Genomic DNA, 27,815 nt, shown 5'->3' on the forward strand with positions numbered 1-27,815 from the left:
GAAGATTCTCGGTCAGAATCATTTTCTGAACTTTCTAACAACAGATTATTAATCTGTTCCTCAATCAAAGGATTAAGGTTTAGATTATTAATCTTTCCTTTTAACCGGAAGTATTTGCTAATATGTCCAGGTTTCTTACATGTATAGCAAATAATGGGGTTCTTTTGTGGGTAATTTTGGAAATTCTTTTGGAAACTCTTTTCATTTTTAGGTTTTTGAAAACCTTTTCTAGATCTTCTGAAATTCTTTTCAGGGTTAGGTTTAAAAACTTTTCGATTGGATGGTCTTTTGGATTTCTTAGGATGACAAGCAGGAAGACCGAATTGTTCACAGAAAGTTCCCAGATCAATACGATTTTGAATTTTCTCTCGTGCAAGTTGCCTTTGGATTTTGTCATCTTGACAAATCTTTAAAGCAACCTTCTGGATGAAAGAAATCAGTTGACCATAACTTAGCTCGTCATAGGGTATTATGCCATCTGGAGTTAAGCTACGTATTTTGTCCTTTACTTTATCTCCCTGGGATTTTGGGAGTCCAGCAAGAAACTTTTCTTTCCAGAAAGGTTGTTGACTATCTTCTCTGGTATAAACCCTAGCAAGAAAGGTGTCTTTATACCACCGAAACTCAGACAAAATTTTGCATCTGAGATTGGAAAGTAGCTCAGCAGAGCGATCTTTCCAAAGAGATGGATCACCAATGAAGTGGCTTGCTATGGTAAAGATTAGGGTGTTAACAGCATCGGGGATGGGTTCTCCGTCTTCTCCAATGATGGGTTCATTCAGATCGTTGACTTTTATGGCAGAAAAGATTGAGTGTTTCTGGTTATCAGAGAGGTAGTTATCCCACCATCCTTTGAGTTGGCCACTGAAACCAGAAACAATAACATTGGCTATTGCTTCTTCAGAAGTTTCATGGGCAGCTTGATAGGCTGTCCCTACCATAGTCATATGCTGAAGCATACTCATGATGTTATATTCAGTTTTGCCGTCTATGTTCCATTCATAGACATTATTTGCATTGAAGCTGACAAAACCTAGTTCCCTTTCTTCAAGAGCTAGGTCTGGAGCGGAAACACGATTATAACTATATGCAGAGGGTTTGGTTAAACCCTTCCATTTGGTGAGAGAGTTGGTCAGAATAGGGCTGATCTTGAGGGATGATTTGTGAGAATCATCACTCTGTTTGGAGGAGGAGTCGTTGGACTCATGACAAAGGCCATTAACGGCTTTGGATGAGCGCGTTTGAATACGAGAAGTAGACTCACCAGAGTTAGGAGTTTCAGGGACAGCGGAGAAACGATTTAAAAGTTGTTCAATTTTTTGAATAACTTCTGAATCACCGGATTGTTGTTTTAAAATGGAAGTTTTAAGACTTTGCTTTGCTTTACTACTCATTTTAAAAGGTTTAAAAAGGGGTTTTTCAATATTTTTAGAAGTAGAGGCTTCAGAAATATTTTACAAAGAAAAAGTAGATCCCGAAGATGAAAGGTTGTCACCCAGACATTGTAAAAATCTATTGGTGTAATTAGATTGTTCAATAAGATTTTTAATATCTTTTGGGGCGACAGCTTCATCAATATTTTTTGTTTTAAAGGGAGAAGCCATAACAGGGTTATGTCCTTCCGTGTTTGAAATAACAAAAGGTCCTTTTGGAGGAAACTCAGATCTAACTAAATTCCCATCTTTAACTTTCCAAGTTGAAATAACATTTGCTGAAAGCAAGTTTTCTTTGTTTTTGAAAGGATAAACTAGATTGTTTTTGATGGAATAAGCATGAAACCATTCAAAGAAAGGAATATGCATCTTAACTTCTTTTAGAAAACTGTAATATTTTTCTTTGAATTATGCAATTTGAGCAGCTGTATGCGTACGTAAATACCATTCTCTGTGGAGGTCATATTCCTCAGATTCAAGGTTTTTACGTAAGGCTTCCCTATCTATGATAAATTTTGTGCTACTCATTGGGCATTATTCACAGAAGAATATTGAGCACCATGCATAGATGAGTATGTTGGAGATTGAATGGAAGATTCTATCTCAATATCATCATCTGAATGCTTATCATCGGTTTGATAAACTGGTTGAGAAATGTTTGAATTATTTTGTAATCCCGAAATATTGATTTCAGAATGTACGGGTTTTGAAAATTTTGAAAACTGAGATTGAGAAGTCACGGAAAAAGACCTTCTTGCTGAAGCAAAATCATTAGATTTCCCTGCTTCAGATCTGGAGGAAAAAGAGTTTCTTCTGTCGAAGAAAATTTCTACTTTCCCTGATTCATCCTGTTTTATTTCTCGTAAGAGAGGTGCTTGTCTAGGTTTTGTAGGGATAGCTCTGTCAATAGACCATGACTGGGGGAGATCAATTTCATCCCACCTTATGAGCCTCAGAATCATAACGTTGGCCTTTGTCATGTCAGTGACAAACAAAGTAGTTTCACGATCTTGGGATTTAAGAAGGACTCTAGAATTACAAGTGTTCATGACTTTGTATTGAATCCTATAGATTAAAGCGGCTGGAATAGATCCTTCCTTCATGTTAAGACCATGAATTCGGATGCTTAGGGAGAGAGAGTCAAGGATGTTGGTGTCTAACAGGCTGACCATTTTGTTTGGAAAACAGTTGAAATAAACTGGACCATGTCCAAGACTTGTTTCAAATGTTCCGATAAGGGAGTCTTGGAAATCATTGTGTCTAATATCTCTAAGACACATGAGGATGGAAGCATTCAAGTCTTCTCGGACGAGAGGTTTGACTGCAACCTGGACACACCCTATGTGAAGATATCTGTAGTGACGGGCATGTTCTCTGACAGATTATTTGGTTAAGAGATGGAACTCCTCACCGGAATCTGGTCCTAGAGGAATATTATTTTCAGCGGTTTTGATGATATAATCTGATTTTCTTTTGTTGTCATCAGGGACATAAAGCTCATCTTGGGGGATTTTGGGTATCTCCCAATTGTCGATGGCTTGATTGATATCTTCGAAGCAAACTTCTTCTTCAAAGATATTGTGTTTGGGAGAAAGTTCGTCAGGTCTAGCTACTTTCTCAGTAAGGGGATTGGAGGAAGAATGGATTGGAGAGGTGGAGGAGGAAGATGGAAAAGAAAAAGAAAGGCGTCTAGAAAGAGAGCGGAAGAGTTTAGACATATTTCCATAAAATCTGATATCATTGCCCTCCTTTGGTTCAGAAGGAATATAAATATTATCACTAAACTATCACTCAAATTTTTGGATCTGGGGTTTTAACTCTTTTTTTTTCTCAATCTCTAAATCCATAGTCACCAGGAGTTCTTACGTTTGGATCTTATCACTTTCAAGAACATCGTCAAATTACCCTTACTGCCCATCAACAAGGGTCTTACTGCTACAGTTCCCTTATGTGATAAAAGTAAACAGCCTGTACTTCCAGATTTAAAGAGTGGTTGTTTTGATATATACCAAAAAAAAAAAAGAACATGAACAGTAAATATAATTTCCAGATCCATGAACCTCAGAGATAGCTTAATGATAATATTAACATTCCTACTTCCCCATCAGGCTCTGATACCAGATGTCCCGGATGACAACAAAAGAAAATCAAATTATATCATCAAAACTGCTGAAAATAATATTCCTCTAGGACCAGATTCCAGTGAGGAGTTCCATCTCTTAACCAAACAATCTGTCAGAGAACATGCCCGTCACTACAGATATCTTCACATAGGGTGTGTCCAGGTTGCAGTCAAACCTCTCATCCGAGAAGGCTTGAATGCTTCCATCCTCATGTGTCTTAGAGATATTAGACACAATGATTTCCAAGACTCCCTTATCGGAACAGTTGAAACAAGTCTTGGACATGGTCCAGTTTATTTCAACTGTTTTCCAAACAAAACGGTCAGCCTGTTAGACACCAACATCCTTGACTCTCTCTCCCTAAACTTCCGAATTCATGGTCTTAACATGAAGGAAGGATCCATTCCAGCCGCTTTAATCTACAGGATTCAATACAAAGTCATGAACACTTGTAATTCTAGAGTCCTTCTTAAATCCCAAGATCGTCAAACTACTTTGTTTGTCACTGACATGACAAAGGCTAACGTTATGATTCCGAGGCTCATAAGGTGGGATGAAATTGATCTCCCCCAGTCATGGTCTATTGACAGAGCTATCCCTACACAACCTAGACAAGCACCTCTCTTACGAGAAATAAAATAGAATGAATCAGGGAAAGTAGAAATTTTCTTCGACAGAAGAAACTCTTTTTCCTCCAGATCTGAAGCAGGGACATCTAATGATTTTGCTTCAGCAAGAAGGTCTTTTTTCGTGACTTCTCAATCTCAGTTTTCAAAATTTTCAAAACCTGTACATTCTGAAATCAATATTTCGGGATTACAAAATAATTCAAACATTTCTCAACCAGTTTATCAAACCGATGATAAGCATTCAGATGATGATATCGAGATAGAATCTTCCATTCAATCTCCAACATACTCATTTATGCATGGTGCTCAATATTCTTCTGTGAAAAATGCCCAATGAGTAGCACAAAATTTATCATAGATAGGGAAGCCTTACGTAAAAACCTTGAATCTGAGGAATATGACCTCCACAGAGAATGGTATTTACGTACGCATACAGCTGCTCAAATTGCATCATTCAAAGAAAAATATTACAGTTTTCTAAAAGAAGTTAAGATGCATATTCCTTTCTTTGAATGGTTTCATGCTTATTCCATCAAAAACAATCTAGTTTATCCTTTCAAAAACAAAGAAAACTTGCTTTCAGCAAATGTTATTTCAACTTGGAAAGTTAAAGATGGGAATTTAGTTAGATTTGAGTTTCCTCCAAAAGGACCTTTTGTTATTTCAAACACGGAAGGACATAACCCTGTTATGGCTTCTCCTTTTAAAAAAAATATTGATGAAGCTGTCGCCCCAAAAGATATTAAAAATCTTATTGAACAATCTAATTACACCAATAGATTTTTACAATGTCTAGGTGACAACCTTTCATCTTCGGGATCTACTTTTTCTTTGAAAAATGTTTCTGAAGCCTCTACTTCTAAAAATATTGAAAAACCCCTTTTTAAACCTTTTAAAATGAGTAGTAAAGCAAAGCAAAGTCTTAAAACTTCCATTTTAAAACAACAATCCGGTGATTCAGAAGTTATTCAAAAAATTGACCAACTTTTAAACCGTTTCTCTACTGTCCCTGAAACTCCTAACTCTGGTGAGTCTACTTCTCGTATTCAAATGCGCTCATCCAAAGCCGTTAATGCCCTTTGTCATGAGTCCAACAACTCCTCCTCCGAACAGAGTGATGATTCTCACAAATCATCCCTCAAGATCAGCCCTATTCTGACCAACTCTCTCACCAAATGGAAGGGTTTAACCAAACCCTTTGCATATAGTTATAATCGTGTTTCCGCTCCGGACCTAGCTCTTGAAGAAAGGGAACTAGGTTTTGTCAGCTTCAATGCAAATAATGTCTATGAATGGAACATAGACGGCAAAACTGAATATAACATCTTGAGTATGCTTCAGCATATGACTATGGTAGGGACAGCCTATCAAGCTGCCCATGAAACTTCTGAAGAAGCAATAGCCAATGTTATTGTTTCCGGTTTCAGTGGAAAACTCAAAGGATGGTGGGATAACTACTTCTCTGAAAACCAGAAACGCTCAATCTTTTCTGCCATAAAAGTCAACGATCAGAATGAACCCATCATTGGAGAAGACGAAGAACCCATCCCCGATGCTGTTAACACCCTAATCTTTACCATAGCAAGCCACTTCATTGGTGATCTATCTCTTTGGAAAGATCGCTCTGCTGAGCTACTTTCCAATCTCAGATGCAAAACTTTGTCTGAGTTTCGGTGGTATAAAGACACCTTTCTTACTAGGGTTTATACCAGAGAAGATAGTCAACAACCTTTCTGGAAAGAAAAGTTCATTGCTGGACTCCCAAAATCCCTGGGAGATAAAGTAAGGGACAAAATACGTAGCTTAACTCCAGATGGCATAATACCCTATGACGAGCTAAGTTATGGTCAACTGATTTCTTTCATCCAGAAGGTTGCTTTAAAGATTTGTCAAGATGACAAAATCCAAAGGCAACTTGCATGAGAGAAAACCCAAAATCGTATTGATCTGGGAACTTTCTGTGAACAATTCGGTCTTCCTGCTTGTCATCCTAAGAAATCCAAAAGACCATCCAATCGAAAAGTTTTTAAACCTAACCCTGAAAAGAATTTCAGAAGATCTAGAAAAGGTTTTTAAAAACCTAAAAATGAAAAGAGTTTCCAAAAGAATTTCCAAAATTACCCACAAAAGAACCCCATTATTTGCTATACATGTAAGAAACCTGGACATATTAGCAAATACTGCCGGTTAAAAGGAAAGATTAATAATCTAAACCTTGATCCTTTGATTGAGGAACAGATTAATAATCTGTTGTTAGAAAGTTTAGAAAATGATTCTGACCGAGAATCTTCGGATGATATCAATAACATCGAAATCGATGACATTGAATCATCAGATTCATATGTCAAGCAAATTGGTGTTTTATCCAAAGACCAAGATCTCTTATTTGATGCTATTGAGGCTATTGACAATCCAGAACAAAAGAAAGACTTCCTTTTGAAACTAAAAAGATCTTTACAAAAGGAGAAAAAACCCAAAAATTTGGTCCTTAGCAATAAATATGACGTCAAACCTATTTTCAAAAAATTAGAAAAACAAGTTATTCGTCCCATAACTATTCAGAACCTCCAGTCTGAGGTCAATAATCTCAAAAGAGAAATCCAGGAAATCAGGAGAAATCAAGACAATCATCAACTTATTCTCTCTCAATTAATGCAAGTGGGAGAATCTGGTGATGAACTTGATCAAACAGAGTGTTCTAAGGAACAAGAAAATAAAATTTCTGACGACAACGAGGGAAAAGAAATTCTGAGAATAATCAATGTATTCTCTTTTATGAAACATCGTGTTCATATCCGAATTGTCGTTAAAGATTTTGTTTTCGACACCATTGCACTCTTTGACTCGGGTGCAGATTCAAACTGTATTAAGGAAGGTCTGATCCCCACAAAATATTTCGAAAAGTCTACTGAACGCCTTAGCTCAATAACGGGCGAAAGACTAAGTATCAATTTCAAACTAACAGGTGTTTTTGTTGAAAAGGGTAATCTCAGAATTCCCACCGAATTTATTATTGCAAAAGATATCAAAAATGATGTAGTCTTGGGGACACCTTTCATAATCCTTTTGTTTCCTTACCTAGCAGATTTTCCAGGACTTACCTCTTTTGTGGGAGGACAGGTAACCTTCTTTGAGTTCCTAGATTCACCAAAACAAAAATATTTAAACCTAATTGAATCCAAGACAAAACAGATTTGTTTTTTGAAAGAAGAAATCTCTTTTAAAACCCTTGAATCCCAACTTTCCCAACCAAAGATTCAAGACAAAATCAAGAACCTTTTAAATCAAATTGAGAAGTCTATTTGTTCGGATTTGCCTCATGCTTTCTAGAATAGGAAAGAACATGTTGTTGATCTTCCCTATGAAAAAAATTTCAAAGAATCAAAAATCCCTACAAAAGCCCGCCCAATTCAAATGAATGAGCAGCTTTTGTAGCATTGTCAAAAGGAAATAAAAGATCTTTTGGATAAAGGCTTAATTCGTCCTAGCAAGAGTCCTTGGTCTTGCTCTGCTTTTTATGTTAATAAGCAAGCTAAAATAGAATGAGGAACTCCTAGGCTTGTCATCAATTACAAACCACTGAATGAAGCCTTACAATGGATTCGTTATCCTATCCCAAACAAAAAAGATGTGCTTAATAGATTAAACTCTGCAAACATTTTTTCAAATTTTGATATGAAATCCGATTTTTGGCAAATCCAAATCACCGAATCAGACCGATACAAAACAGCATTTACAGTTCCATTTGGACAATATGAATGGAATGTAATGCCTTTTGGTCTGAAAAATGCCTCATCTGAATTTCAAAAAATTATGAATGATATTTTCAATCCATATTCAAATTTTGCAATCGTTTACATTGATGATGTTTTAATCTTTTTCCAAACTTTACATGAACATTTCAAGCATGTTAAAACTTTTATGTACATCATCCAAAAAACGGTATTGCTGTCTCTAAGTCAAAAATTGTTCTCTTCCAAACAAAAATCCGTTTTCTTGGTCATATAATCTTCCAAGGCACTATAACTCCAATTGAAAGATTAATTTTGTTTGCAAAAAAATTTTCAGATTATATCCTTGATAAACCTCAGCTCCAGAGGTTCCTAGGATGTCGCAATTATGTCTCGGATTTCATCCCAAATCTTAATAAACTCATTAAGCCTCTCCATGATAGGCTTAGGAAAAATCCTCCACCTTGGACAGAAAAACATTCTGATATTATCAGGTTCCTTAAAACCAAAGTCCGCAATCTTCCTTGTCTTTACTTACGTGTTCCTCATGCATTTAAAATAGTAGAAACAGATGCATCAGATTTAGGATATGGCGGTATCCTAAAACAAAAATTGCATGATAAAGAATGTATCATTGCATTTACATCCAAACATTGGAATAGTACTCAACAAAAATATTTCACTATCAAAAAAGAAATTTTAGCCATTGTCTTATGCATCACAAAATTTCAATCTGACTTACTCAATCAAAAATTTTTAGTCCGAGTTGATTGTAAATCGGCCAAAGCTGTTTTACAAAATGATGTTAAAAATCTTGCATCAAAACAAGTGTTTGCCAGGTGGCAAGCTATTTTAAGCATCTTTGATTTTGATATTGAGTACATTAAGGGCAACTCAAACTCTCTCCCTGACTTTCTCACACGTGAATATTTGCAGGGAGATAAGCAAAAAGACGATGCCTAAAAAGCTAACCTTAGCCTCAGCAAGAGGCAAAGGCGTTCGCCTAGCCCTACCAGGGCCAATCAGAAGATCTGGGTCTAACACCCCAACAGAATCATCTACCCAACAACCTCAACAATCTGGGTCATCTACCCAACAACTCACCCAACAATCTGGGTCATCTACCCAACAACCCACCCAAAAATCCATTGAACCAAAACACAACCAAGCCAAACAATCCAAAGCAGACTATGCCATCCCAATCGAAACCCTCCTTGCCTTATAGGACCAGGGTCTTACTAAACTCAACAAAAAATTATGGGCTGACATATGCAGTGAGTCAGATGAAGAAATTGACTTATCTCAATTGATATCCCAAGTAGCCAATCGAAAAACAGTCATACAAATAGGAAAAGAAAAGCCCATGGACCAAACACCCTAAACATCCTCAATCACTACCAAAACTTAAAAAGCCCAAACCAATTACATATCTACAAACAAAACCACAAATATTATCCACATAGAGCCTGAATTCTGGGATAGCTCTCCAAACAAAGTCATCCCAAAGATTTTTCCTACTGGGTTCCACTTCAGGCCTTTAGCACCTAACAAAACCCACCAATTTTACGAATTCATCTTAATAGATACTGACTCAGTATCTATTAAACATTACAAGGATAAAACCAATCCTGAATTTATAACCCATTCAACTATCCAAATTCTCAGAATTTTGTCCCCAAAGCAATTTGGGAACAACCTAAACAAAATTCAAAAATTTTCTCAAAATTATGACCCAATAGGTTTTAATTATTGGGATTACATGGAAGCCTGGACTAAAGTATTTTGGTTCTAAAATACTCAATTCAGACATTCATGGTTAATTTACTTTAAAAGAAAAACCAATTATGTTTTTCCAAATTGGTTCTACCAATGGTGGGACTTCTTTGGACCAATCCAAGAAATTTTACCTTCACCAACAGATGAAGGGTATAAACTTTTTCAATCAAAGTTTAACAGTCAGGAAACATGTGTTCCTGTAATGTTAAAATTTTTCTCAACATTTTCATTGGCATGGGTATTCTCATGGCAATACAGATATGCAAAACCAAACCACCCCAAATCATTTCCAATCCTACAAAGGCATGGTTATGTCAAATGGTGGTCTCAATTTGATGCCTCAATGGCCTACCCAGAGAAGGTCAGAGAATGGTTCAAATCCAATCCTGAAAGTCAAAAGATTTCAGACCCAGAAACTGCTTTGTTCCTCAATCAAAAAGCCCAAATTGCTGCAGCCCTCGCAGGAGCTCAATCGAAAGAAACCCTAGCAAAAAATCTTCAGCAAATCATGCAGATGATTGAAGAAGACAGAAAACACAAAGATGATCCCACTTCCTCGGCAGAATCCTCAAGCGGTTATAACCAGAATGAAGATGACTGCTTTGGAATTGACCTAGGAGAAGATTAGTCTTTAATCTTCGAATTTCATGTAATCACAAAAACATTGTTAACTTGTACTGTAGAAATAGTGCCGGTCATGTTCACCAGTACTGTAGAAATAGTAGAATCTTCAGTTATATAAGGAAGCCTTGTATTCATTGGGAGGCATCCTTCAATTTTGAGAGAGAATAGAGAGAGAAGTTAGAGAGAGAGACTCTGAGAGTTCCCTTGTAAGCTCTCCAACTCTTCTTCTTCCCTCTTCTTTTATTTCAATCATTCAATAAAACTTTCAATCAGTTTTTCATTTTCGTGTTTTCATATTTACATTTCTGCAGTTGCATATGTGTGCAGACTACCGCCACATCTAACTTCATACTAACAATCATATGCGTGCGGACTACCGCCGCATCTAACTTCATATTTACTTTCTTGCTCTTGCATCTATCATACTGCATTCTTACTGACTTTATTTTCTCTCCTTCTTCCCCTTTCCCTCCTTGATCCACTTCGGGACATCTTTATATATATATATATATATATAAAGACGAAGAAGATGTCGTACTGTAGCAACAGCCACGGTGGTGATAGAGGTGAGGTTAGGGCATCAGATATACTGGTGAAGCACCAAGGTTCCTCACTACTTTCCTTTTTGTGAAGCTGATTCTGATTCGGAGCCCTCTCAGTGACACATCTCTTCTCACTCTCTCTGGAATTCCGGCGAAGATAGAGTTCGATGGAAGAGGAAGAAGTCTCCGGTGGTGCCGGCGGAGCAAAAGGAGAAGCATAAGCAGCATTTGAACCAGACGAAGAAGATGTCGTACTGCAGCAGCAGCCACGGTGGTGATGAAGGTGAGGTTAGGTATCACAAAAAATATCTATTTACTTAGTAGAGGAAGTGAAAAAGTATTGTTAACATTTCCTATTATGTTTAGATCTTGCTTGAGCAGTTAGATATCATTATGAATTGTCATTGTTCACTCTGCAATTTCTTATTTGTTAGCAACTTATCATGATAAATAGGTCACTCCCAATTTGTTTTGCAGAATACTTCAAATAGTGCTAGAGGATGGGAACCATCTTGATAAATTTGGTTGTTAAAGGTGTGTTTTCATTTACACTGGTATGTGATCAATTGAGATTTGTGTTGGAACTATTCCAAAATTCCAAAGGGCATTGTGTTTGAATTTGGATGGCTTCATTTGTTAGTTTGTTACCTTTTGGATTGATGCTTTTTTTTCCCTTCTGGTTGTGAGTTAATTGTGTGTTTTGAGAATCAATTTTATGCTTATTAATTATTGAGATGAAATACTGGTTTATGAATTCAGGGAGTCAAGAAGAGGATATAGCAACTAAAGCTGGTGGATATAACAGAGTAGTAGAAGAGAATAGGAAATTATTTAACATGGTTCAAGATCTGAAAGGTTGAATTTTTAATTACTTATTTAATTAATGGCCACTTTCTCTTTATATATTATTGAGCAAAGTTAATTTTGTCAAACTTTTCAAATCCAAATCATAGGTAATATTCGAGTTTACTGCAGAATCAGACCCACATTCCAGGCTGAATCCAAGAATATTATTGATTTCATTGGGGAGGATGGTTCTGTATTCATTTTAGATCCATCCAAAACATTGAAAGATGGAAGGAAACTTTTTCAGTTCAATCGGGTTTTTGGTGCAAAGGCTGGCTAAGGTAGAGTTCCACATGCTGATTACAGAAATTTTCCCTCCCCTTCCCTCTCTTTTACATCATTTTATTGAAATTTATTTTAACTTTGTACACAGATGAGGTTTTTAAGGACACAGAGCCGTTAATTAGATCCGTGATGGATGGATATAATGTTTGTATTTTTGCATATGGTCAAACTAGATCTGGGAAGACATACACCATGGTAAGATAAAAGAAGTATGATACACATTGAATTCGTTCTTCCATATATTAATTAATGCGGACACAGACCAATGAAATAACAAGCAATGTCTGCTTACTATATATGCAAACTTAAACCAATTATATATCCATCTAATATTTTTTGTTTCTTCTTTATTTTGGCAGAGTGGTCCATCAGGTGGAACCTCTAAGGATATGGGGATCAATTATCTCGCTCTTAACGATTTGTCTTGAATGTCTAATGACAGGAAAGACATTATGACATATGATATTTATGTTCAAATGGTCGAGATTTATAATGAACAAGTTAGAGACCTACTTGCTGAGGACAAAACAGATAATAAATTAGAGATTAGGAGCTGCAATGATGATGGATTGAGTCTTCCTGATGCTACATTGCGTCCAGTGACATCTACAAGTGATGTTTTGACCCTCATGAAACTCGGTGAGGTCAACCGTACTGTCAGTTCCACTGCACTGAACAATAAGAGTAGTCGTTCCCACAGGTAATTTTTAAAATTTGTTCAGACCTTATAACTTGAATTTAAATATTTAATGCAGACACTGATAATAAAGGCTATTTAATTCAGTGTACTCACCGTGCATGTTCACGGAAAAGATACATCCGGTAACACCATTCGCAGTTGTCTGCATTTGATAGACCTTGCTGGAAGTGAATGAGTAGATAAGAAGTCACAGGGGAAAGACTAAAGGAAGCACAATTCATTAACAAGTCTCTTTCTTGTTTGGGAGATGTGATCACAGCACTAACTCAAAAGAATTCTCACATTCCATATACAAATAGCAAACTCAGACTTCTTCTGCAGGACTCCTTAGGTACAGACTATTGAATTTTATCTTGAATTCTATTGCACAAGATTCTGTCTTGAATTCTTTTATCTTATAGAGCCTCTGTCTCTCTCTCACGTTTCCTTTAGTAATAAAAGTTATCTTATGTTTGGTATAGTAGGATAAAAATTCACTTATGTTGATCTATTTTAAAGAGGTTGGTAAAGTGATCAAGTAAGACTTTAATCACCCTTGAAATAAGATAGTAGGGCTCACAAATAATAAAACTTACAAATTCGAAGGTGATTAGAAATTTACTTTTCCAGTTTTCCAAACCTCCACATTTTAGATGATCTTTTTTCCCTTTCGTGACCAGAACTGTTTGACTTTTTTGGTGAACTGTTTCACTTATAAATTCTAATTTAGGATACAAAAAGATTGGAGCAACTTTACTCTGACCCAAGGTTAGTTTATGATTGCATTCTTATGGATGTTGAAATGGGTATTGGCTGTCGTTGCTGATATTAAAGGAAGCATTGCTATTTTATGTTCAGATAATTTTAAAGGTTAGCCTTCTTTTAAACCAGGTTCTCCTTAATGATTTTCTATCACATCCTTTGATGGAGTTTGTTTTTTTTAATTCCTAATTCTTATACCATTATTATAACTATATATTTTCTTTAGACTAAATTATAATTTTAGTTCTCATAAGATTCAATTTATTTATAAAATTATTTTTGGAAAAATGGATATTTTAAGTTTTCAAATGTCATCTTAATTTGATAGAAGTTTTAAATTTCATTTTGTACTTGAAGATAATTGATATATTTAATATTTAATTTTCTTCTTTTTTTTTTGTTTGTGGGTTAATTAGAAACTTTATTCTACAGTACATATAAACAATTATTATCTACATAAAATATACTTTTTTATGTTATAAAAGTTATTCATTCGCTGATATAAGAAAAAAAAGGAAAGATTAGTTTAAAAAATTGTTAGGAAGATTTTATTATTAAAAAGAATTTTTAATGATAAAATTATTAACAATAATTAACTTTTCTTTTAACAAGTATCATATTTAAGAGGAAGAACCATATTTTTTTTATAAAAAAAATAAATACATTCTTAATTATTTTTTTACTTATTTTTGTTAATTTGTATGTTAATCTCTTTTATATTACGTAAAATTTTTGTTGATTAATTATTTCTTTAATTTTTTATTTTTTCTGTGATTTTCCATCATTTTTTCTCTAATTATCAATAGAAAATAAAAATGGATAAAATAATGAAAATTAGTTAAACTTTGGGCAGATAAAATTTATTGATATCAAAAACTCTGAAATGAATAAAAAAATTATATTATGATATATTTTTCTCAATATTTAGTTATTTTTAGCTATCATAAATATTAAAAAATTTTGTGATTAATAATTGTGAAATTAATTGTATTGTCTAATGATTAATTTCTGATAACCGTTCTTTTAGTGTCATTTATTTTAAAGAAATTATCTACATTATTTTAATTATAATCTTATATCTTCTATTATTATTTTTACATCTTTAACATTACCAAGGAAACATTAAAAAACCAAATGTCACTCTCTCTTCTCCTACCCCCCTCCCTACCCCCACACACACGCAATAAAAAAATAAAGGTCACAAACAAGACACACACGCAATTAAAAAAAGAAGGTCACAAAGAAGACCTAACGCAATGACCGTCCATCCTCTCTCTCTGAGGTCTCAGCTCACTCAACCCAGAAAGACACCGCCCAACTTTTTGTAGGGTTAAACCCCAAATCATCCTACAAGATACAAACTTGTCGTCATCTCCAGTGGTCCCGGCGTCTCTATTTTGTTCAACAGATAAATTTTCTGACAATCGAATAACAAGTTAAGGTTTTGCCCTAACTGTTGCAGTTCCAACATAATCTTCTCTTCATTCTTTTTTCTTTTGCTTTTTTTTTTTCACTTTTCGTAGCTTTTCTTTTGGTCATTTCATCAACTAAAGTTTTGTCTTCTGAAAATATTCAGTTAATACCTTTATGTGAATAGGCTGAGTTCAAGTATCCTTTCTGATTATTTTTTTTACTAATACTAAAATTTTTGTTGCTCTCGCATGTTGCTGAGTCTTAATTTGAACCAATATAAGAGATTGTCATATATTTTGGCATGCATGTATCATTCAAGGAAACGTTTTTCCCCGATTTAAAAAGAAAGAAAGAAATTTTTGATTTCCAAAACAAGGGATCTCTGATACTTGGATATGTCCAACATCTGATTCTTATTAAGTTCTTTTTTTATGCTTTTTGTTAGCAGGTTGTGACACGTGGGTAGTTGCTACTTTTGTTAATCATCTTGATTAGGAAGCTACATTTAAGGTAACATACTAAAATGTATACTAAAATGTAAGTTATTAACATGAGAGAAGTTCAAAGGATAATAACAGAAAGCTATTTTTTATTAATTTCTTTTTAGCAAGTTAATTAATTCAGTTTCACTGAGGTTGTATTGGCCGTGTGACATTCGGTAATTTTGGTATTACTATATTGTATCCAATAAAAAAAATTAAGCAGATAATTTAAAACACTTTTAAGAGTAAAAAAAAGAAAATCATATTTATAGTTTTTGAATATTCATTCTGGTCTTTTATATTTTAATATTGATCTAATTTTTGTATATTTTCTTTTTTTCATATTGTTTGTAATGCATATTCTAATTAACAAATTCATAATTCATGATTGTTTGTTTAAATTATTATTAGTAGTAGTGGTTAACTTTCTGAAACTTCTCAACATTATAATTAGTATTAGTAGAAATTTAATTTACTAGAATAAATAACGATATTTTTGTTCATTTATTTCTTTTTTTGTTTATCAATGGTTGCTGTTCCTTCTTTATGTTTGTTGTTTATGTTTCTGGATTCAATTTTATTACCTGTTTTTCTTGAATTTGTTGAAATATCCTATTAGGGTTTACTTTATTATAATGCTTTCTTTTGCAGTAAGAGACAAGATCTTTTCTTTGTTCTTGAATCTTTATACCAAGTCTCTCTATCTGATAAGTCTGAATGGCGATGGATGCCAATAGAGAAGATCCAAACAGGTATGGTGCTGAGCATTAGAGAAGATGTTTTCTTTGCTGCATTTTCAATTTCATTGAAGTCTCATTTACTTTTCCATTCAATATATTTCAGATTAACTTTTGAAAATTTTAATGTCAATTAAATATCGATGTTATGCCATCTATAGTTTTTTTTTTTAAATTCTTTCTCAGATATTTTTCATGTTGTAATTTAATTTTATTGGCTTCTCATTTATATGTAGGCCAGATTTCAGAAGTTGTCGTAATTTGTAAAATATGTTGTATAGTAGTTTTCCAAAGTGGTTTCTTCGGTATTTTTTATTAATATGCTTTTAATTTGTTACTTTTTTTTGTATACTTAGTTAGTTGGTTTCTTGGTTAAAAGTCTCAGTCTTATATTCTAATCGTACCATTATGTGCTAATAGGAGGTTTTTAGCAACCCAGCAATATTTGCCCAACGGAAAAGAATTGATTTTTAGATTTCGCCTTTTCAGTAAGCAGGTAATGAAATATATTATGGAATATTATATCATGCATGTTAACCGATTAAAGAGGTGGGTTAAATCTTTAACTTCGAATGGTTTGTTTTTAATTTATATTCAGTTAGTGGTCTTTTCTACTTTCCTCCTCTTGATAGTTTCTTTTCCCTGTTAGATGAGTTTGATTAGCTAATTCTGAGTTCCTGATCATTCTAATCTCAAATAGGTGTAGACTACAATAACTCTAAAAAGATTAGTTTTGATAAATTATCAATGTCCATTCAAAATAAGTAATATAATCTTTACTAATCATACATATATTGATACTGACTTTAAAAATTCAGCATTTATTAATATGTGATAAGATGATTCGAAGTTCATGTACATGATTTGGTTTCAGAATCCATCAAGATAACAGCAATTTCTTTTTCATTGTTTCTTTCAAAACTTTAGTATTTTTTCTTGGACATTCAAAAAGACTTCATATGTGTTAGTTACTTAGTTACCTATTTTTGTGATGCTCATTATAATGTCAGTTTATTTACGTGATTATTGTTCTCTTGTGTTGCTCAGTTAGTAATAATTGTAGATTTAAAATACCTCTCTTTGCTAAATAATTAGGTAAAATTATGTGAAGCATTTTTAGCATATTTTGTTACATATGAATTAACTTTGGGAAGAAATTTGAATATAGGGTGAGAGAGTTCTTCCCTCAACTTTTGTTTCAACTCATGGCGAAGGATTAGGGTCAGTGTTCTATGTCATTGACGAGCTAGATAATTGTTTAGTGCTGGAGGTGATAAGAAAGAATGATCAGTTGCTCATAACTGACTACTTATTTGAACAGATTAGAACTTTCTATTTTATCCATAGAGGGGCATCTGTTCAATTTAGGTATGTTGGTTTTGGAATTTTTTTTATTTCATTGTGGAATCACGACAACCAACCCATCCAAGTTCACCTTGATTCTGACTGCTATGTGCCTGAGCTAATGGACCCAGAGACACTCGATAATGTATCAAGAGTGTTCCACATAAAGTATACCAGGATTGATGAGGACTCATCAGCTGATGTGATGGTTCTATCTAGGTCTGAACCATCTGATGATCAGTTTTCATCAGATGGTGATGAAAACAATGATCAAGATAGGACACTGGTAGGGGATAATCCGCATAATCCGATAAATTTGTCTAGTGGAAGCAGTTTATCATTGGAGATCAACGAACAAAGTAACGCGATAAACGAATTGTATGATCATAGGTAATGCTAAATGTAGCTTTTTTTTCTTGTGTTTTGGATTTTAATATCATTGGATAGCTTGCTATTTTTTAGTGTGGTGACTAACATATTCATATTATCCTGAATTAGATACACTCCAGAGGTTTATTATGAAAAGATCATCACAGCTTCGGATCTGGGTCAATCTAGATTGGTAACTTGATCTCAAAAGAGTGATTTCTTTTATTTTTTTTTCTTGCAAGCTTATTGAATATTCTTCCTAAATCTGTTATTCATTGTGTATAAAAATATTATGTTTATCTTAACTATGAATTATTTGTTGCAGTATTTGGCTTCGAAATTTGCTGCGTATCTTAAACTATCTGGAGATGGTTCGATTTGGACGATCACTGGTCCAGATTCCAATGTAGAGAAGAATGTGTTCTTTTTCCACTTACTGAAAAGTGGAGGAAGAGGTGGAGAATGGAAGTTTGGGGTCGGGTGGAATGAATGTTGTAGAGTATACAATTTAAAGGAGAGGGATATCATTACCTTGAAACTCGGCTCGATAGCTAACCGCCAGATAGAGTTGTCGATTCAGCGATGTTAGGCCTCCTATGTATAACTCTATTTGATAGATATTTTGAATTATATGTTAAGTTATTTTGGACATATTTTATTTTTTGATTAATGAACAAATTTATATATGTTGTAAATATTTTGTTTTGGTATCAATAGGTATCTTGACGTTATGTGTTTTTAAGATTATACGTAATAGTAAACTACATCTCTGTTGGATTTCTTTTTCCTGTTTTTTTAGTGTCTAACAATTGTTATTATATTTTATTATCTTTTATTATCTTAGAAAACATGTTATACCATTTATTGACATATTGAATAATTTGTGTATTCTATTGTTTTATTTTAGTGATAATTTTGTAATTATCCAAATTTAATACAACATATCTATTTTTATAGAATACATTTTAGTTATATTCTTAGTATTTTTCTTTTAAAAAGGTTTTTTTTTTTGGTTTGATGGATTAGACAACTCCTAATCCTAGGCATTACTCATGTATTACACACCTACACAACACACTCACACACACTACATGAGTTTATTTAAGAGTTCATTTTCTTCTCATAGGACTTGAACCCGGGTGCAGTTTCTTGTGAGGTAACAGATTCTGCCATTAGTCCAAGCCTCGGCTGCCTTTTAAAAAGGGTTTAAATTTCGTGAACCCCGTGCATTGCACGGGTTATCACGCTAGTTTGAACAATAATTTAAGGACTATTTGCAATTTTGTTTTATTGAAGACTCTTCTCAATAAGGGACTAAAGCCCAACAATGATATTATTGAAGACTCTGCTTAATAAGGGGCTAAAGCCCAACAATGATCATGAAGAATTGTAGATACATCATTTCTGGTCTGAAATAATTAATCACGCAACAATCCTTAATCCCACCACTATTGGGCCAAACCAATTTCTTCCTGATCCACACAAAAAAACTTCCCCCAATGTTTGGAAAATAGGCTAATTGTTTTATTTATAGTCCGAAAACCTACATGCAGTGTATTTTGCTGGCTGATATGGCTACAAAACATGATAATTAGGGAAATCAATACATAACCTGATACCTTGGGAAACCAATACGCCCATAAAAACTTCAAGTTACCTTGACAAATAAGAAGGTTATGGATTTTCAGTCCAAGAAAAAAAAAATGATTACAGATTTGAAGAGAGATTATGTGAGGCATTCTACCATGGATATGTTTCGTTATCTGAGTTTGAGGGGATTCTAAGAGTTAATATCCACTAGAGTAGTTAATTCTGTTGCATCTATAATTGGACAGATAAAACAAACTAGCTATATTTTTTTATTTTCCTTTTTCCTTTTTCTTTTCTTTGTCAAAGCTCTATGGTGTTGCTACATGTATGTACATCTTATATATATTTTGCTGCTAAATATATATGTTCTACGTACAGAAAAATAAACCGTTATTATAAAGAAAAATTAACATAAATGATTTATAAAAATAAATACAAGTATAGTATTGTATATATTGATTATTTAATATTTATTTTGTTATTTGATACAAGTATTTATGAGCGTATGCCCTAATGTGTTTATAATAAACATATATTATGAGGTATATTGAGAAATGAAAAGTTTGTGTGACTCGGTATCATAAAATTTCTATTTCGCTATTATTTGTTTATTTACCCTTTATATAATGGTAATGTATGGATAAAGAGATGAGTATATAATGAACTAGATAATAAAACATGCATCTATACTCTTGAAAATAAATATTATTGAGACTCACTCTTCTCTTCTCATCTAAGATGAGCCGATGAACGTTTCAAGAAGAAACAATTATGCATGGGATCAAGGTCAACAATATAATAAGCATGAAAGAAGCTAAGGAAAAAATAGTTAGGATAATGTGGCATTATGCATGGTTTCCCAGCTAATGTCTATGATTCCGATAAAGGAGTGAACAATTCTGATCTTTACCCTATTCTTTTGTTACCCCTCCCCCCTTCCCAAAAAAAAAAAAAAAATCAGTGCTGTCTTGCTATACTAGATTAAATATTCCATACTTGTTGATTTGTATTTTTTAATGAGTATACATAAAAATATGACAAATAATTAATTAGTAATTTTTTTTCTAAATACTTTAATTAGTAAATGAGAAATATGGAAACCAAGTTTTAAGTAATCAACATTGGCTAATTTTTTTATTGTAAAAAATTTTTTAACTTTTATTTTTAGAGAATTTAAAATTTAGAATTCGAATTTAGGTTATAAAATTTAAGATTTAGAATTTAGGGTTTAAAATTTAAAATTAAAAATTAGTTAATATTAGTTGAAAAGATAGATTCTCTAATTGAATTTTAAATAAGCATTTTTTTTTATAAAAAGAAATTAGAATATGTATTAATTTTTTTTACTATTTAAAATATATAAAAAGATAAGAGACAATATCAATAATCATATAATTAATATATATGCATTATTATCGCCATTAGTATGATATGCCTAGTTGGCAAGTAGACATATCATTTTCCACGAGTCCCCTAAATTCCAACTAAGTCTGACTAGACTAGAATCTAGATTAATCGAATATCAGCCAAGTTCCATGAACCTCAATCCCTTTGCTTTTAAGTTTTTTGGACGACGTACATAAGTCATAGTTATTGTGAATGAATGAAATATTATCGTTTCACCCGTAGATATATATTAAAAGAAAAAGTATTGAGAAATAATGATGATGATGATAAATAATGTGAATAATAAATTAAAAAAATAAATTAAAAATTAAAATTAATTAATAATATAAAATATATTAAAAAATAAAATAAATATTAAAAATAAATTAAATAATATATAATAATAGATTTTGATAATTAATTTTAATATATATAATATATGTATAATATTTTTGTATTATTTTATGTCATTATACAGTTTCGGGTAATGTTTATTAGATTTACTTAAAGACTAATCTTATTCTTAGCCGATCCCTACATTTATGTTGCTTTAGATATTTTTTGTTGTTGATTATTTGATATGATGAGGTGCATATTTACAAAATCATCTAATCAAATAATTTATACTTTAAATAATATTTTAGGAAAAAAAATGTTAAAAAACGTAAAAAAAAAAAGAAAAAATAATAAAAGAAATAGGAAAAGATGCAAAATATCACAAATTCAACTAAGAGTGGTTGAGTGAATGAAAAGGAAAAAAAAGTACAGTTGAAAATGTTTCCTTAGATTTAATTACAAATATTACTGATAATTCTAGATCAGATTTCTGTGTATATTTATTTTGTTATTATTACTTCACCTTGTCTTTTTGTGATGAATTCTCAATGTATTCTTATTAGTATTAGTGACAAAAAAAGTTGTATTAATTGAAAATTTCGATAATGGGAGAACGGATAATATATATGAGAAATTTTTGGGTTTAGTAATTTTTAATATCTTTTATTATTATTTAATTAGTATAAATGTTAAATTATTTTTAATAAATAAATTTTATTAATTTATATGTATAAATTTTAAAAAATATAAAAATAAATTATATTAATTTATATAAATAAAATTTTAATAAATAAAAATATAAATTATTATTGATTAAATATTGATAAAAAATAATAATATTTATTAACATATAATGTTACTCTACTATATATATCATCCCATCTAAATCTGATTACAATATTTAATTTGTCCATCAATTCTCTCTTTCTTTGAGTGGTTTTGACTTTTGATAACAACACTGATCATTTTTCTTTAAATGAATTTTAACTTCCTTATATTTATTTTTATTTTTGGTGATTGATGTTCCTTATCGTTATCATTAATTATTAAAAATGCTATTTAATTTATATATTAAAATTAGTTACTAAAATTAGTTATTAATATATTTATAAATAAATATATATGTAATTTAATTTATTTTTAATATATATTTATATTCTAATATATATTTTATATTGATAGTTAATTTCAGTAGCTAATTTTAATATACACGTAGCATAATAAATTAATTATATATATCTTCCTTCCATTTGGTTTTTGGTTGGTACATTATTTTCCTTACGTCGTTGACGTATTCCTTGTATAATAATTCCAAGTATTATATATAATACAACGGTTTTAATCTTCATGAATTAATTAAGCAATAACGTATTTTATATATGAGATTTTTTTTTTTGGTGACTGTATGAGATTAATTATGTTATCATAAAACTACTTATTTTAAAATTTTAAATTGTTAGATAAAAAAACATACAAATATAATGGAATTTTTTATTTTAACAAATAAATTAATTATAATAATTATTAAAATAAATAATTTAAAAAAATTTTACCAAAATAAATACTTTTCACTTGTTTCGTTTACACTATAAACGAGATAATTTTGAACGTATCTCATTCACAGTGTAAACGAGATAACATGTATATTTATAAATAATTAAATATAATTTTTGAAAATAATAAAAAATATTAATAATTTAAATTGGACCAAACTCTTAAAGATAGAAGATTTCAAATAATAGAAAAAATAGACGATTTTAAATAATAGAAAAGATAAACAGTACATTTTAAATGATAGGGAAGATGATTGTACATCTAAAATAAACATGTTAACCGTTTTAATTGTGTGTTAGGGAGATAAATAAAATAAAGAAAGAAAATAGAGAAAGAGTGAGAGATAACCGTTTGTCAATTGTTAGGAGAAGTTGATGGGATAAATAAATAACGGTTTGCCAATTGTTACGAGGTTGATGGGGATAAATAAAGCGGAGGAAGAGTGGGAGATAACTGTTTCAATTCTCTTCTCATTTTTTTCTCTATTTCATTTATAGTGCATCAATTTCATGCTTCTCATCATTCAATTTTTAGGAGTGGATACAATTACAGTATTTATTCTCATCATGGAACTTGAACACGTATGAATTTTTTATTTTTCAAATTTAAATCAATCCAATTGGATCTATAATTTAACCTAAATTTTTTGTACTCTTTTTTAGTACTAATTGATCAAACATATCCATTTTAATCTCTTCTACTAACCTTTTTAAGTACTAATTATTTGCTAAAGTTTGGATTATTGATATTATTGATATTATTAATATTTTTTATTATTTTCAAAAATATATTTTTATATTTATAAATACACGTATTTCGTTTACACTAGAAAAAAATATTTATTTCGGTAATAAATTTTTTAATTATTTATTTCGGTAATTATTATATTTATTTAATTTATTAAAATAAAAAATCCAACCTAATGTGTATCATGTATGATTTTTAAGGTATTTATTTTCTTAGACAATTTTAATTATGTGACACTATCGTTCCAATAGGCATTGATGTGCTTGTTATGGAATATCTTATATATTGATATAATTGATTAAATTAAAATAGTAAAATTATGTAAGCATATATATATATATATATATAACAAACAATCTTGCAACACATACAAATTTTTTTGATAAATAAGTTCATACAAGTTAACCTAACCTAACAAAACCTATTTACATAATACGCGTGTAAAATCACGTCGTTTCTCCTCAAATGTTTGTATCTCGCGTTTCTCTTTCTCCTCCTCCTTTTTCTTCTCTTTTTTCTTTGTGTTTCTCCTCTTTTTTCTTCGCGTACTTTCTTATTTTTCTTCGCGTATTTCATCTTCTTCGTCGTTCTTTTTATTGATGTTATCCTTCTTCTTATCAGTACAAATACACCAAAAATTCTTAACAATATACATAAATATCTTAATTTTATACCGAAATTTATTACAAATACACAAAAATATTTTTTTAATGCTGCATTTTTTCTTTTTTTTTTCTTTATTTCTTTCTTTCTTTTAGTTGAATGAATGTAGGTTCATCCTCTTCTAAGTAAATTTGCAAAATTATGTGTTTCTTCTTCTTTGTTTGATTTTTTTTTGTTTTTATTCTTATTAAGAGAGTAAAACAAGAAGAAACTTAAAAAAGTAAAACAGGAAGAAAAAGATGAATAAGAAAAAAATGAGATGATGATGATGATGATGATGATGATGATGATGAACAAGAATAGGAAAAAGCAGCAGAAGATGATGAGGAGGAGGAAAAGGAAGAGTTTTAAATTATGCAGAACTTATCAGTTGAAGAGGAAGAAGCAGCAGCAGAAGATGACGAGGATGAAGCAGCTATCATTTTTTTCTTCTTCTTTTTTTCCTTATTTCTTTTTTTCTTTTAGTTGAATGAATGTAGGTTTATCATCTTCCAAGTAATTTTGTAGCATTATGTGTTTCTTCTTCTTCTTTGTTTGATTTTATGTTTTGTTTTTATTCTTATTAAGAGAGTAAAACAAGAAGAAACTGGAGAAGGTAAAACAAAAAGGAAAATATTCAAACTACATTAACTAGATTCAAACCACACCTCACTACTTGATTCAATTCAAAATAATAATACAATTCATTCTCGTTCAATTGAAAAGTCTGAACTTATAAATATACCGAAAAATTTCCACAATGCACCAAAGAATTACGATATACACCGAAACGAGAATAAAACAGATTCATCAGAACTCCTACATTACATTCAATTCAAACCATCAATGATGAACAGTAATTTCACAAACAAAAACAGCATTATTCATCTATAGAATCATAAACTACTATCGAAAATATTAACTAGAATCGAACCATATCTCAACCACTTGATTTGATTCAAAACAATAATTCACTTCGCTTTAGTTCAATTGACAATCTGAACTTGAATCATTCATTATCTTCAACAATGATATAACTGTTCAAAATTGATTTCAGAGCTTGATTTCAAAAACGTATAGAACGAAGAAAATTCAAAAGCGAAGAAAGAGAATGCAAAGAACGAAGGAAGAGAAACACAGTGAATGCAGTAATGGAAGAGAACGTAGATAAAAAATGTTAAGAAAATTCAAAAAAGAAAATGAAATTCATTCAAAAAAGACAGTTAGATATTCACACGTTGATTGAAAAGTTGGTTAGATAATGTCGCGTGAAGTGAATTAGATTAAAGAGACTTGTTTGGACTTGTTTGTGTAAACAACTTGTATGTGGAGAATATTTATATAACAAAATAAGTAAAAGATATAATTTAGTGGTTAGAGAGCCGATGAATGGAAAATTGATGGTATAGAATTTCACTAATGAAGTCTCGTTACAAGTATAGTTTCTAAACCAACAATAATTCTTTCATACAAAAATTTGTTTGTCACAAGTACAAACCCCTAAAATTAATAACCGAAGTATTCAAACCTTGGGTCGTTCTCCCTAGGAATTGGAATAAAGTTTTCTTGTTATTGGCTATGAAGTATGTTTTGGGGTTTTTGAGATAAGAAACAAGAAAAGTAAATTGCAAAAGAAATCAAATGACAAAAAGGTCTTGGCAAGGTTTGGTGGTCAAGGATCTCTATCCTTATTACTAACCACAACATGATAATTGCAAGGATCAATCCCATTAAATTATCATCTAACAAGTAAAGGAAAGTCAAATGAGCTATATCAATCCAAGTTCATAAGTCCTAGCCACTCACTAATTAAATTAATGAGAGCTAGAGTCAATGGCTATCAATTTATCAATCACTTGGATATTAGTAACTCAAGAATTCCTAAGTTACCATCCCAAGCCAAGAACATAAAATTCTACTCTAACATCCTTCCAAACATTTTATCAAACACTTGGAAGGCTTAAAAGGAAAGCAAAGTTAAATTGCAAGAAATATAAATCTACAACTACTAATTGCAAGGAATTAACCAACAACAAATCAAATCAACAATAAAGAAACACCAAAACATAAATTGTATTAAAGAGAAATAGACGAAACAAAAGTGCATCAAAATAAAAGTAGAGAATTACAAGAATTAAATGCTAAATTAGAGAGAGGAGATGTAGAAGAACAAGAATTACAAAAGGAAAAGTAAATCAAAGCATGAAATTAACCTAGATCTAAGAAATCCTAATCTACCTCTAACCTAATTCTAGAGAGAAGAGAGAGTTTCTCTCTCTAGAAACAAATTTTCCCTCCTAAACTAAACTAAACTAGTTCCTAGTGATGCCATGTGTTGATTCCCCTTCAATCCTTAGGTTAAATAGCATCAGGATGAGTTGGATTTGGGCCTGGGAAGCCCAGAAATCGTCCTCAGCGGATTCACTTTAAGTGGGTCACGTGCGAGCACTGACGCATGCGCGTGGGTCACGTGTGCGCGTCACTTGGCAATTTACGTTCCACGCGTACGTGTACGCGTACGCATCACCATGTGACTCCACAATCGACGCGTGCGCGTCGATCTCAACATCCCAAATCCTTGTTTCTTCATGAGTTCTCCACTTGCATGCTTTTTCTCTTCACCCTTTTGATCCATTCCTAGCCTTTTCATCCTAAATTCACTAACAAACACATCAAGGCATCTAGTGGAATCAAAGGTGAATTAAATTTAGCCAATTAAGGCCTAAAAAGCATGTTTTCACACTAAGCACAAATTAGGAGACAATCATAAAACCATGCTATTTTCTTAGATAAATGTGAGAAAATGTGATAAAATTCCCTAAATTAAACACAAGATAAACCCTAAAAATGGGGTTTATCAAGAGCATGTAATGAATATCATTTTAGGAAAGAAAATTACATTCACTACATGAACAAATTGTTGAAATAGTGATTAATTTATTGCAAAAATTATCTAATTTACTATTAGATTCACTATAAGAAATTATTCAAATGATCTGATTTAGAGATTTGTTGTAAAAACTTTTCTTTAAAATATTGGTTTTGATTTCATATCTGTTTTGTTGAATTTATTGTTGATTTATTATCTGATTTGTTACTGATTTAGTTTTTGTTGTATTCTTTTTCCTTTTGTTAGTCTTGAATTTAAAAAAAAAATTTGCTGAAGTTCTAATTTTTGTATTTTTTTTAAAAAAGAATAGGTGGGCTGGTCTACCAATTTGTCAGTCCGTTTTTAGGCGAGACAATTTAGAAATACTACTGGTCAAGATTATTTTAGTAGGACGAGCCATTTTGGAGTAAACTTAGACGTGGTAGGAGATGGGACGAAGCGGGTAACTCGCTTTAATTTGCCAATTGCCACCCCTAATAATAGCAAAAATAGCGACTGTTATTTCATAACCTTATTTTTTTGTTGGTCTCAAATTAATCACTAATGCTAGGTAGCGACTGATTTACTGACCAAAATTTTAAGTCTAGTTTTATGTTAGTTGTTAACCGGTTGCTGATCGTAACATTAACAATTGATTTAGATTTAGCGATCAAATGTTTCCAAAAGTTCTCTTAAGCCTAACTTTTTTTTGTTGGTTGTTAAATTAGTTGTTAATTTCTATTTAACGATATATTTAGAGACCAAATAGAATAACTTTAGTTTTGGTAGCTAGTTCAATTGTTAAATTTTTATATAGCGACTAATTTTGTGACCAAATAGAATGATTTTGTCGTTACTCATTATTATTGGCCGTTATTCCAAAAACTTTTTTTGGTACTGATTCATCTCTTCATAA

At 31.6% G+C, this 27,815-nt stretch overlaps 1 protein-coding gene across 1 annotated transcript; it reads left to right on the forward strand.

Moving 5' to 3' along the window:
- Positions 1 to 12,417: 12,417 nt before the first annotated feature.
- On the forward strand, positions 12,418 to 12,864 carry LOC140178511 (kinesin-like protein KIN-14L). Its single transcript, XM_072215681.1, has 2 exons — positions 12,418 to 12,689; positions 12,774 to 12,864. Exons 1-2 carry the CDS (start codon positions 12,418 to 12,420, stop codon positions 12,862 to 12,864), a joined length of 363 nt encoding a protein of 120 aa, XP_072071782.1.
- Positions 12,865 to 27,815: the final 14,951 nt, after the last annotated feature.

Source organism: Arachis hypogaea, chromosome 14 (assembly GCF_003086295.3).
Source record: "Arachis hypogaea cultivar Tifrunner chromosome 14, arahy.Tifrunner.gnm2.J5K5, whole genome shotgun sequence".
NCBI classification, from domain to species: domain Eukaryota; kingdom Viridiplantae; phylum Streptophyta; class Magnoliopsida; order Fabales; family Fabaceae; genus Arachis; species Arachis hypogaea.